At 43.8% G+C, this 13,255-nt stretch overlaps 1 protein-coding gene across 1 annotated transcript in view; it reads right to left on the reverse strand.

Moving 5' to 3' along the window:
* Window positions 1-13,255, reverse strand: part of ASTN2 (astrotactin 2) — a 1,089,443-nt gene that overhangs the window by 543,442 nt on the left and 532,746 nt on the right. The window contains exon 6 of the mRNA XM_069748558.1: window positions 2,796-2,963. Coding sequence (XP_069604659.1) covers window positions 2,796-2,963 — 168 coding nt within the window. The remainder of the gene's footprint in view (window positions 1-2,795; window positions 2,964-13,255) is intronic.

The raw sequence follows: 13,255 nt of genomic DNA on the forward strand, positions 1-13,255 counted from the left end.
AAGTTCCACAGGCCTCCACAGGTTTCTCACCGTTTGAGCTTCTGTATGGCCGACATCCACGAGGACTCCTGGATATAGCCAAGGAAACCTGGGAAGCCGAAGTCACGCCCCACAGAAGCGTCATTGAGCATGTGGCCCTGATGCAGCAGAGGATTGCAAAGGTGATGCCTATCGTGAAAGAACACCTTCTCCAAGCACAAGAAGCTCAGGCCAGGGTCTACAACCGGTCTGCAAGAGTGAGGCAATTCAATCCGGGAGACCGAGTTCTTGTGTTAGTTCCGACAGTGGAAAGCAAGTTCTTGGCCAAATGGCAAGGGCCATATGAGGTTGTCGAGAAACTTGGTGAAGTAAACTATAAAATTCACCAACCAGGAAGACGGAAACCATTCCAAGTATACCATGTCAACCTTATCAAGCCGTGGCAAGATAGAGAGCCGACAGTAACTCCATCGTTGTTAAGCAACCCAGAAGATGAGGTTGGAGCGGTTACTATAGCGGAGACGCTATCGGAGTCCCAGAAACAGCAATGCCGGGAGTTACTCTAGAAAAACAGGGACCTGTTTTCCGAGTTGCCTGGGTACACGAAGGTCATAGAGCATGAGGTCCTGACAGAGCCCCATGTGCGCGTGAACGTGAAGCCCTATAGAATTCCTGAGGCCCGTCGAGAAATAGTCTCCAAGGAAGTGGAGCGTATGTTGAAGCTTGGAGTCATTGAGGAATCCAAGAGCGGTTGGTCGAGCCCAATTGTCCTGGTCCCAAAACCTGATGGGGAGTGGAGATTTTGCAACGACTATAGGAAGTTGAATGAGGTCTCCAAGTTCGACGCATATCCCATGCCCCGAGTTGATGAGCTCATCGAAAGGCTTGGGCCCGCCAGGTACATAACCACCTTGGATTTGACGAAGGGGTATTGGCAGATCCCCATGGCACAGGAAGCCAAGGAGAAGACGGCGTTTTCTACACCAGATGGATGCTTCCAGTATGTCCGGATGCCATTTGGCCTACAGGGAGCTCCGGCCACCTTCCAAAGGGCTATGGATAGAGTCCTTGCACCCCACAAGGCATACGCTGCTGCGTACCTAGATGATATCGTCATCTTTAGCCCGGACTGGGAGAGTCATCTGGAGAAAGTCCAAGCGGTGTTTGATGCTATAAGAGAGGCCGGATTTACAATAAACCTGAAGAAGTGTGCATTGGGTAAAGAAGAAGCTAAGTACCTTGGATACATAGTGGGTCATGGAGAAATAAAACCCCAAATCAGTAAAGTGGAGGCAATTCAAACATGGCCAAAACCAGTTTCCAAGAAGCAAGTTAAAGCCTTCCTGGCAATCTTGGGATATTACAGGAGGTTCATCCCAAACTTCGCCACAATGGCGGCGCCTCTGACTGACCTGCTAAAAGGGACAAAATCAGTAATGGTTAAGTGGTCCGAAGAAACAGATTCAGCCTTCCAAGAAATGAAAGAGGCTTTATGTAAGCAACCCGTTCTGATGGCCCCAAACTTCAAGAAAGAGTTTATTCTTCAGACAGATGCCTCAGATGTTGGGGTGGGAGCAGTCCTTTCCCAAGAACTACATGGAGAGGAGCATCCTGTTCTCTATCTGAGTAGGAAGCTGTCCTCGTCTGAAAAGAACTACTCAGTCGTTGAAAAGGAGTGCTTGGCCATAAAATGGGCAGTCGACACATTACGGTACTATTTGCTGGGACGTAAATTTAGACTGATATCCGACCATGCCCCACTTAGGTGGATGAGGGAAACGAAGGGTAGAAATGCTAGGGTCACCCGTTGGTTCTTAGCCCTGCAGGACTTCTGTTTCCATGTGGAACATAGGGCCGGAAAGCTGCACGGTAATGCTGATGCCCTGTCAAGAATCCCTTGTCTAGTGGGAGAAAGTGCCAAGCCCCACGGCTTTAGGCAGAGGGGGGAGGTATGTAGCGTGGCTAAAGGATGTCTAATCGATGGGAGATATGTGTCTTATAGATGGCTTGTTGCTGTGATGTAACCATGGCTACCTATATGTGTTTCAGGACCTGTGGTGATGTCACAACCACATGTCTGGTCATGTGATGGGTTCTGGGTGTGGTTAGACATATAAAAGAAAGCCTAATGCTTAACACAGGTAGGTATGTGTGGAGGTGAAACCCTCCTGAGTGGGTTACGGCTTCAGGACTGAGCCGGATGAACTGGACACTTGTTTTTCTTTACCTGAACCAAAGGCTATTTGTTTTCTGTTGTTTGCCACATGGTTTATGAAGCAATAAACCCAGTGAACTTTAAAGGAACACGTCTCCTGAGTGTCAGCCGTCGCAGCTGAGTGAGTGAAATCCCTACACTATAAAGAGAAAAATCAGACAAACTGAACATTTTGCAGTGGTCTCTTAATTTTTGCCAGAGCTGTAGTACAGGGGTCATCAGTATGTTAGCCCAGGACATCCATTTTAAAGCTGAACCAATTTCTCCTCTTTAATTACTGTGGAAACCCTGGAATCAGACGCCATGAATATTTGCTGTAGACATGGGACCGAGCAGTCACTACCAAGCCAGTCTCATCATAGTTTATCCAGCAAATACTTTCCAGTCTTTACATTAGTAATGACAGTGACTGCTTACCATCAATGTAATAAAGGTGAACACATGTGAGACACGGTGGAGGACAGCGGCATTAAAAGCAATTTATAAGCCGCCCTGGGACCTCTCAAGTAATATCTGAGTAGATTTGCCCCAAGGCGTCATGTTTTATGAATGAGTGGATAGTTTCTTCTAATCATTCCTATGGGGTCAAACCTTGGCTCACCTGTTTCTGGGTCGCAAATCTGCTCACAAGCGTCTATTGTTCTTTGGCCACAGAGATCCCGCACCCACGGAGAGCTGCCATTTGCCTGATAGTACAGAAACAGCTGGGCAGGGTTTACCCAGTTTGATACGTCGAGAAAGCTTCCTTCACTAATCACAAAGCTGCTCCCTGCAGAATAAACAATGGAAAGAAAAATGATCAACAACCTCATATGAATTCACGACATATCCAAAAGACAATAAATCAGCGGTCGGGTGATAATAATAATAATAATAATTTTAATTTATATAGCGCCAACATATTCCGCAGCGCTTTACAAATTATGGAGGGGACTTGTACAGACAATAGACATTACAGCCTAACAGAAATACAGTTCAAAACAGATACCAGGAGGAATGAGGGCCCTGCTCGCAAGCTTACAAACTATGGGGAAAAGGGGAGACACGAGAGGTGGATGGTAACAATTGCTTTAGTTATTCGGACCGGCCATAGTGTAAGGCTCGGGTGTTCATGTAAAGCTGCATGAACCAGTTAACTACCTAAGTATGTAGCAGTACAGACACAGAGGGCTAATAACTGCATAAAGTGAATGAGAACATGATGCGAGGCACCTGATTGTTTTTTTTTTTTTATAAATAGGCCACACAGGGATCGTTAGGTTAATGCATTGAGGCGGTAGGCCAGTCTGAACAAATGAGTTTTTAGGGTACGCTTAAAACTGTGGGGATTGGGGATTAATCGTATTAACCTAGGTAGTGCATTCCAAAGAATCGGCGCAGCACGTGTAAAGTCTTGGAGACGGGAGTGGGAGGTTCTGATTATTGAGGATGCTAACCTGAGGTCATTAGCGGAGCGGAGGGCACGGGAAGGGTGGTAGACTGATACCAGGGAGGAGATGTAAGGTGGTGCTGAGCCATGGAGTGCTTTGTGGATGAGGGTAGTAGTTTTGTACTGGATTCTGGAGTGGATGGGTAGCCAGTGTAATGACTGGCACAAGGTAGAGGCATCGGTGTAACGGTTGGTGAGGAATATGATCCTGGCAGCGTGATGAGTTTAATATCATTCATTTTATTATACAGCAAAGAAAAATAACTGCGGTCTTCATGATCTTATATGGAAACTTTTCTAAACTGCGTTTATTCTAAGGACGTGGGCGCATGACGCCTTTTACACGTAGTCTACAGGAAGGCTATACGTCTTCTTTTAGATCTTTTGCACAGTTTTTGCATATAGTTTTTTTATTTATTATAAGAAGAGATATTGACAGCTTGCAACCGGAAGATGTCATTAGAATGGACCGGTCATTTGTTTTAGACGCTTCATGGGGGGCAGATTCACCGCAAAATTATCATGAAAGAGCATTGTAAAAAATGCTTATTTCACAATGATCTTGCCATATAAACAGACAGCTGTTCACCCATGATGCTCGTTCATCAGATGAAATGATCTTATGTGCAGCAGAAAATATTATCATTCTCAGCGGTGCATCGTCCCGTGTAAACAGGACTCGCACTGCTGAAAACAATGGCAGCCTATGTGCACCAAGCGATCGTCTACAGTATAGATTGTTTACTCTTTTCTGCCTGTGTAAACAGGTATTTAAATGTGTTCCGATCAATTCAAGTTTACTGATAAGCGATCACATTTTGCCAAAGGTCTGTCCACGCAATGAGACTCTTAAGAGCTAGAAGCGGTAAAAAAAATTCAGTACACAAAACCGGGAAGTTTCAACCCCAACGCGCGTTTCGCGTGGATTTTTCCTTGCTTTCTCAAAGGGGTTTCCAGACGGAATCCACCTGAAAAAGATATCGCGTGAACATACCCTAAGTCGATTTTACTTTGATCTGATGAAAATATATCCAAAATTATAGAGATCCTACCGTTTCCCACAGCTTCACCCAAGATATAGCAAGGTAAAGGCTAGCAGAGCCTTTTATTACATTGGTCCAAAGTATAAGTTCTCCTTGATCAGCTGAAGGTGAATCCACACCTGATTCAGGTCGTTTTGCCATTGCTGTGCATGTTTTCATGCTTTTATATTTTTTAAGTGCTTTTCAGGGGGTTTCCAGACGGAATCCACCTGAAAAAGATGTCGTGTGAACATAGCCTAAATCGATTTTACTTTGATCTGACCAAAATGTATCCAAAATTATAGAGATCCTATGTCCTCATCTTTTCCCACAGGTTTACCCAAGATATAGCAAGGTAAAGGCCAGCAGAGCTTTTTATTATATTGGTATAAAGTGTAAGTCCTCCTTGATCAGCTGAAAGTGAATCCACACCTGATCTTGCATATACAGCAGTCTCTTAATTTTTGCCAGAGCTGTATATTATATGTTTCATCCACCTTGTATCACTATGGTATCACCAGATCTGCGCTTTCTCCAAATATAAGGCAAAGTTTGTAGCCTCTATCGCATATTTATGTCCACTACTAAAAGGGATCTGTCAATAGATTTGACAATACAGATTGCATTCATTATTAACCAGTTCAAGACCAGGTCATTTACCCTCCATCCTTACAAAGCAGGTTTTCGTTTTTTTTTTCTGTACATGCAATTTAAAGACCTGTACATTTATTTTCTCTTTTAGATATTCAAGTCATTTTTGCAGTTTGGTTTTTTGTGATACATGGGGCTTTATTTTATTGTCACTGTCTCTTGTCTCTTTTTTGCTGAATAAATAAATGTCTGATTTTCCATTTTTTAACACATTTTTATAACCGCATAGAATTACTGAAATACATTTAAAGATGTGCTCCCCAATCTGTAACAAATATTAATATATATCGGACACATTGTTTTTACCGGGCGGAGCTGGTAACATCAATTTCGGTTGACAGTGGTGTTTTTATTTATGTTAATTTATACATTTATGTTTTACCTGTTGATTTTTTATGTATTTATTTCTTTTTCTTATGTATTTTACACATTGTGCCCCCATAAGGTAATAAAGGGGTCTTTAAATATTGAAATTTTTTTTATTTTCATCTTATTTCCCCTGTAACTGGGGATGGTATATTAGCCCCAGTTCCAAGGAAAATGCAGCCTCATTGCTGCATGGTAGTGTTGTCTGGCTCTCATATGACCCAGAAGTCGACCACATGACCACTGTGTAAGGAAGAGGAAGCACTGTCCTTAAGCGCCTGCTATTACGTACATGGTACTTGTTTAGCACTGTATATACAGCAATCGAGAAAGCACAGATGGTAATAATTAGTTTCTGCCTTCTCTATGAAGACTCAGGATGTTGCTGACTCCCTTTTCCTACAGCTACATGATTGAATGTTGCTGTGCTCCTATACAGTGATATTTTAGAAAGTCACTGCAGAGTAGGAGCGCTGTACCTACTTCTCTATTTTAAAGTCCATAACTTGGTCCTCAAGCAGTGAAGTAGGACTACAATAGCTCAGAAACTAGACTGTATAGTCCTCCATACAGTATTATGGGCACCACATAGTCCTCCATGCAGTATTATGGGCACCACATAGTGCTCCATACAGAATAATGAGCCCCATATAATGCTCCATACAGTATAATCAGCCCCATATAATGCTCCATACTGTATAATGATATAATGAGCCTCATACAGTGCCTACAAGTAGTATTCAACCCCCTGCAGATTTAGCAGGTTTAATAAGATGCAAATAAGTTAGAGCCTTCAAACTTCAAACAAGAGCAGGATTTATTAACAGATGCATAAATCTTACAAACCAAAAAGTTTTGTTGCTCAGTTAAATTTTTATAAATTTTGAACATAAAAGTGTGGGTCAATTATTATTCAACCCCTAGTTTTAATATTTTGTGGAATAACCTTTGTTTGCAATTACAGCTAATAATCGTCTTTTATAAGACCTGATCAGGCCGGCACAGGTTTCTGGAGTTATCTTGGCCCACTCCTCCATGCAGATCTTCTCCAAGTTATCTAGGTTCTTTGGGTGTCTCATGTGGACTTTAATCTTGAGCTCCTTCCACAAGTTTTCAATTGGGTTAAGGTCAGGAGACTGACTAGGCCACTGCAACACCTTGATTTTTTGCCTCTTGAACCAGGCCTTGGTTTTCTTGGCTGTGTGCTTTGGGTCGTTGTCTTGTTGGAAGATGAAATGATGACCCATCTTAAGATCCTTGATGGAGGAGCGGAGGTTCTTGGCCAAAATCTCCAGGTAGGCCGTGCTATCCATCTTCCCATGGATGCGGATCAGATGGCCAAGCCCCTTCGCTGAGAAACAGCCCAACAGCATGATGCTGCCACCACCATGCTTGACTATAGGGATGGTATTCTTGGGGTCGTATGCAGTGCCATCCAGTCTCCAAACGTCACGTGTGTGGTTGGCACCAAAGATCTCGATCTTGGTCTCATCAGACCAGAGAACCTTGAACCAGTCAGTCTCAGAGTCCTCCAAGTGATCATAAGCAAACTGTAGACGAGCCTTGACATGACGCTTTGAAAGTAAAGGTACCTTACGGGCTCGTCTGGAACGGAGACCATTGCGGTGGAGTACGTTACTTATGGTATTGACTGAAACCAATGTCCCCACTGCCATGAGATCTTCCCGGAGCTCCTTCCTTGTTGTCCTTGGGTTAGCCTTGACTCTTCGGACAAGCCTGGCCTCGGCACGGGAGGAAACTTTCAAAGGCTGTCCAGGCCGTGGAAGGCTAACAGTAGTTCCATAAGACTTCCACTTCCGGATGATGCTCCCAACAGTGGAGACAGGTAGGCCCAACTGCTTTGAAAGGGTTTTGTACCCCTTGCCAGCCTTGTGACCCTCCACGATCTTGTCTCTGATGGCCTTGGAATGCTCCTTTGTCTTTGCCATGTTGACCATGTTTGAGTGCTGTTCACAAGTTTGGGGAGGGTCTTAAATAGTCAGAAAAGGCTGGAAAAAGAGATAATTAATCCAAACGTGAAGCTCATTGTTCTTTGTGCCTGAACTACTTCTTAATACTTTAGGGGAACCAAATAGAATTCTGGTGGGTTGAGGGGTTGAATAATAAATGACCCTCTGAAAAAACTTTTCCCAATTTAAAAAAAAAATAAACAAAGAAATAACATTGTTTTTTGCTGCAGTGCATTTCACACTTCCAGGCTGATCTACAGTCCAAATGTCACAATGCCAAGTTAATTCCAAATGTGTAAACCTGCTAAATCTGCAGGGGGTTGAATACTACTTGTAGGCACTGTATATTGTTCAATACAGAGTAATGAGCCCCATATATTGCTCCATCTATATACATAATTGTCTAAGGGGTACTTCTGTCTTTCTGTCTGTCCTTCTGTCACGGTTATTCATTCGCTGATTGGTCTCGGCAGCTGCCTGTCATGGCTGCCGGGACCAATCAGCGACGGCCACAGTCCGATTAGTCCTTCCCCTACTCCCCTGCACTCACTGCCCGGCGCCCGCTTCGTAATCCCCTCCACTCACCGCTCACCCAGGGTTAATGGCAGCGGTAACGGCCCGCGGTGTAACGCACTCCATTACCGCTGCTATTAACCCTGTGTGTCCCCAACTATTTACTATTGATGCTGCCTATGCAGCATCAATAGTAAAAATATGTCATGTTAAAAATAATAATAAAAAAAAACTGCTATACTCACCCTCCGCCGCCTTTTTCGCTCCTCGCCACGCTCCCGGGACCACTCCATTGCAAGCGGCAGCTTCCGGTCCCGTCCCAGGGCTGGTGTACGACAAGGACCTGCCGTGATGTCACGGTCATGTGACCGCGACGTCATCATAGGTCCTGCTCACACCAGCCCTGGGACCACCGGAAGCTGCCGCTTGCAATGGAGCGGTCCCGGGAGCGTGGCGAGGAGCGGCAAAGGCGGCGGATGGTAAGCATAGCAGCACTTCAACGGGCTATAGGTGAGTATATGTTTATTTTTTTTTAAGTCTCTATACTACGTGACTCTGTGCTGGGCAATATACTACGTGACTGGGCAATATACTACGTGGCTCTGCTATATACTATGTGGCTGGGCAATATACTACGTGACTGGGCAATATACCGTAGTACGTGGGCTGTGCTATATACTATGTGGCTGGGCAATACGTGACTGGGCAATATACTACGTGGCTGGGCAATATAGTATGTGACTGGGCAATATACTACGTGGCTCTGCTATATACTACGTGCCTGGGCAATATACTACGTGACTGGGCAATATACTACGTGGCTCTGCTATATACTATGTGGCTGGGCAATATACTACATGACTGGGCAATATACCGTACTACGTGGGCTGTGCTATATACTATATGGCTGGGCAATACGTGACTGGGCAATATACCGTACTACGTGGGCTGTGCTATATACTATGTGGCTGGGCAATACGTGACTGGGCAATATACTACGTGGCTGGGCAATATACTACGTGGCTGGGCAATATACTACGTGGCTGGGCAATATACTACATCACTGGGCATTATACTACGTCGCTGGGCAATATACTATGTGGCTGGGCAATATACTACGTGACTGGGCAATATACTACGTGACTGGGCAATATACTACATCGCTGGGCAATATACTACGTCGCTGGGCAATATACTACGTCGCTTGGCAATATACTATGTGGACATGCATATTCTAGAATACCCGATGCGTTAGAATCGGGCCACCATCTAGTACAGTATAATGAGCTCCATATATTTCTCCATACAGTATAATGAGCCCTATATAATGTTCCATACAGTATAATGAGCCACATATATTTCTTCATACAGTATTATGAGCCCCATATAATGCTCCATACAGTATAATGAGCCTCATATATTGCTCAATACAGTATAATGAGCCCCATATAATCTTCCATACAGTATAATGAGCCCCATATATTGCTCCATACAGAATAATGAGCCCCATATATTGCTCCATACAGTATAATGAGCCCCATATATTTCTCCATACAGAATAATGGGCCCCATATAATGCTCCATATATAATGGGCCCCATATAATGCTCTATATATAATGTGCCCCATATGATGCTAAATATATAATGGGCCCCATATGATGCTCCATGTTTAATGGGCCCCACATGATGTTTCAGTATATGATGGGCCCCATACATAATGCTCCAGTATATAATGACCCCATGTGATGCTCTACTTTATAATGACCCCATATGATGCTCCAGTGTATGATGGGTCCCATATAATGCTCCATATATAATGCACCCCATATGATGCTCCATAGAGTATATAATGGGCCCCATATTATTGTCCATGTATAATGGACTCCACATGATATTTCAGTATATGATGGGCCCCATATATAATTTTCCAGTATATAGTGGCCCCATATGATGCTCTAGTTTATAATGGCCCCATATGATGCTCCAGTATATGATGAGCACCAAATATTGCTCCAAACATAACAAAATTACATACTCACCTCTTGTCACTGACAACTGCTCTGCTCCGGACTCCTTAGCTTTGCCGTCTTCCGGCTCTCTGCACTGTGACCTTTCAAGAAGGGGGGTGCACACCAGTGATGTCATTGCACCCTCTGACCTGAAACATCACAGTCAGGAGACACAGAAGATGGTGCAGCGGTGGAACAGGAAGAGATAAGTATTGCAAGTGCTGGGGCCTTGAGCAAGCGGGTTGAAGGGCCCACTCGCGGGTGCCAGCACTGGCACTGGGCCCATAGCGAGCCGGTGTCCCCAATGGCGAGTAGGCCCTCCTGCCTGCTCAGGACCCCGGCACTTGCCTGGGTGCTGATGCTGGCTCTAACCATCACCAGCAGCCACATAAGCTTGGCAACCTTCAAGCTTCCAACATTCTCCCTTTACTTGTGATACTAGACAAAATCAATGGACAGGACAATTGTACTGCTGTCTGGACAACTTCTTTAAAATTTAATTCTGTATTTATACTTTATACATCACATTAGAGATAAGCCAATAAATTTGAGAGGAATTGAATTCCACTTGAATCTTTCAAAAATCTTTATTCGGAAAATGTGAATGTTGTGTAATTTGCTTCTTCACAAAATGGAAACCGTTGACATTCTAACGCGGTTTCAGCTCCAGCTTATAGGCAAGAAGGGTCCTAAACTAGGAACACCTTGCTTTTCAGAAGACATATTTTACAATGAGGGGTACAGAACTGACACATTATACAATACATGAGCCGAGGTTGTGTGTGATTCATTTCGGACCACTCATTTGTCACTGTTGCTTTTTCCCGCTGTCTTCGTTGAATCGCTTTACACAGTTCTCACCTCTTGATCTCTGCCATCTCTTATGAAACATTCTAACTTTAAGAGTCCCTAATTTCCTTTGTCCACATAATGGTAATATTTCAAGCACAATCACAGTATCCCTAAGTTAGTTATGGGCTCTATAGTTTTGACTAAGCCACCTATCCTGAGAGAAAGATTTGTAAAATATATTGCACAGGTATTAAAGCCAATTAATGCTTTAAAGTCTCATATAATATGACAGTTCTGCCCACTAAGAAATAATATGTAATCATTAAAAAGTAATTGTAGAGAAAAGTCTTGAAATGGAAAAGGTCTAATTACGTATAAATGGAGACTCAATAGTTGTTTATGATGGTGTCTATGTTAAATCCAATAATTATCAAGTAATATTTTGCTTTATACATAGATATTTGTCTATATAAAACAATAAAAGAAGCAAATAAAAATGATATAAGCAATAATAATTGCTCTAATGATTTTTCAATTTACAGCCACATGTAAGAGAGACTCCTTGTAACACACAATGCAGTTGTTGTTTCAGAGATAATGTCATATTCTTCACAACAGTGCTACAACTCCTTTGAGTGTTCACTAGAGATGAGCGGTGTTCGAGTCGAACTGTTCGCCAATTTCAAATTCGAGCTGTTTTGGGCGATGTTCGAGTCGTTCGACGAACTCGAACAATTTGCTTAAAATTCGGCTGTTCGAGTTTCTGTTCGATAACTGTTCATTCAGCAAAAGCCTAACTTGATTTGCACATTAAAACTGTTTATCATTGTTAATAGACTGCTTCAGTATATAGTGGGCGGGGGGGTGGGAGGGGTTGGGGGATAGATCTGTGCTGAAATAATGCCGATCTCCTTTTTTTTTTTTTCCAGTGGGGCATTTACAGTGGGGCGGTGGAGTCTCTCAGCCTATCAGCAGTGCACACACACAGCAATGTGCATGTGATGCACACAAGCAAGGGCATGTGTCATTGGCTGTGTATGTCACATGTCCTTGCCCTATAAGAACCAGCCATTTGCCCTGTCGCCACCATTTCCTCACTGCTGCAGCTTAGTGTTAGACGGCACCGCTGCTGCTGTGGGCGCTATACAGTCTAAGAGTGTTTTTTGGAGCGAATTTTCAGAGAGATAGGTTTAGGGAGTCGGGACTAGTTGTAATATCAGCCCTTTTCAGGGTAGGTTACAGCAGTTCATAGCACTGTTTGCCTGTGCCAGTGCTGTGCAAGTGTTTGTCACAGCATTTGGTGTAACCTAGCTCAGCCAATCCTTTTGGGCTAGTAGCATTGTCTGATAGTCATCTGAGTAGCCCGCCTGGGAAGCTAGCTACACCGCCTGTGTATCACAATTTTTACTGCATCTAATGCAGTTAATAGTTTTGGGCCTAGGAGCAGTGTCTGCACTTCAGCAGAGTAGCCCGCCTGTGAGACTAACTATACCACCTGTGTATCTAAATTTTTACTGCATCAAATCCAGTTAATAGTTTTGGGCCTAGGAGCAGTGTCTGCACGTCAGCAGAGTAGCCCGCCTGTGAAACTAACTACACCGCCTGTGTATCTCTATTTTTACTGCATCTAATCCAGTTAATAGTTTTGGGCCTAGGAGCAGTGTCTGCACATCAGCAGAGTAGTCCGCCTGTGAAACTAACTGCACCGCCTGTGTATCTCTATTTTTACTGCATCTAATCCAGTAAATAGTTTTTGGCCTTGGAGCAGCGTCTGCACGTCAGCAGAGTAGCCCGCCTGTGAAATTAACTATACCGCCTGTGTACCTCTATTTTTACTGCATCTAATCCAGTTAATAGTTTTGGGCCTAGGAGCAGTGTCTGCACGTCAGCACAGTAGCCCGCCTGTGAAACTACCGTATATACTCGAGTATAAGCCGACCCGAGTATAAGCCGACCCCCCTAATTTTGCCACAAAAAACTGGGAAAACCTATTGACTCGAGTATAAGCCTAGGGTGGAAATGCAGCATTTACCGGTGAATTTCAAAAATAAAAATAGATCATTATTTCCCCATAGCTGTGCCATATAGTGCTCTGCATGTTCACTATTTCCCCATAGCTGTGCCATATAGTGCTCTGCACAGTTCATTATTGCCCCATAGCTGTGCCATATAGTGCTCTGCACCGTTCATATTTCCCCATAGCTCTGCCATATAGTGCTCTGCACCGTTCATATTTCCCCATATCTGTGCCATATAGTGCTCTGCACCGTTCATATTGCCCCATATCTGTGCCCTGTATGCTCTGCAC

Source organism: Ranitomeya imitator, chromosome 2 (genome assembly GCF_032444005.1).
Source record: "Ranitomeya imitator isolate aRanImi1 chromosome 2, aRanImi1.pri, whole genome shotgun sequence".
In the NCBI taxonomy this organism is placed as follows: Eukaryota; Metazoa; Chordata; class Amphibia; order Anura; family Dendrobatidae; genus Ranitomeya; species Ranitomeya imitator.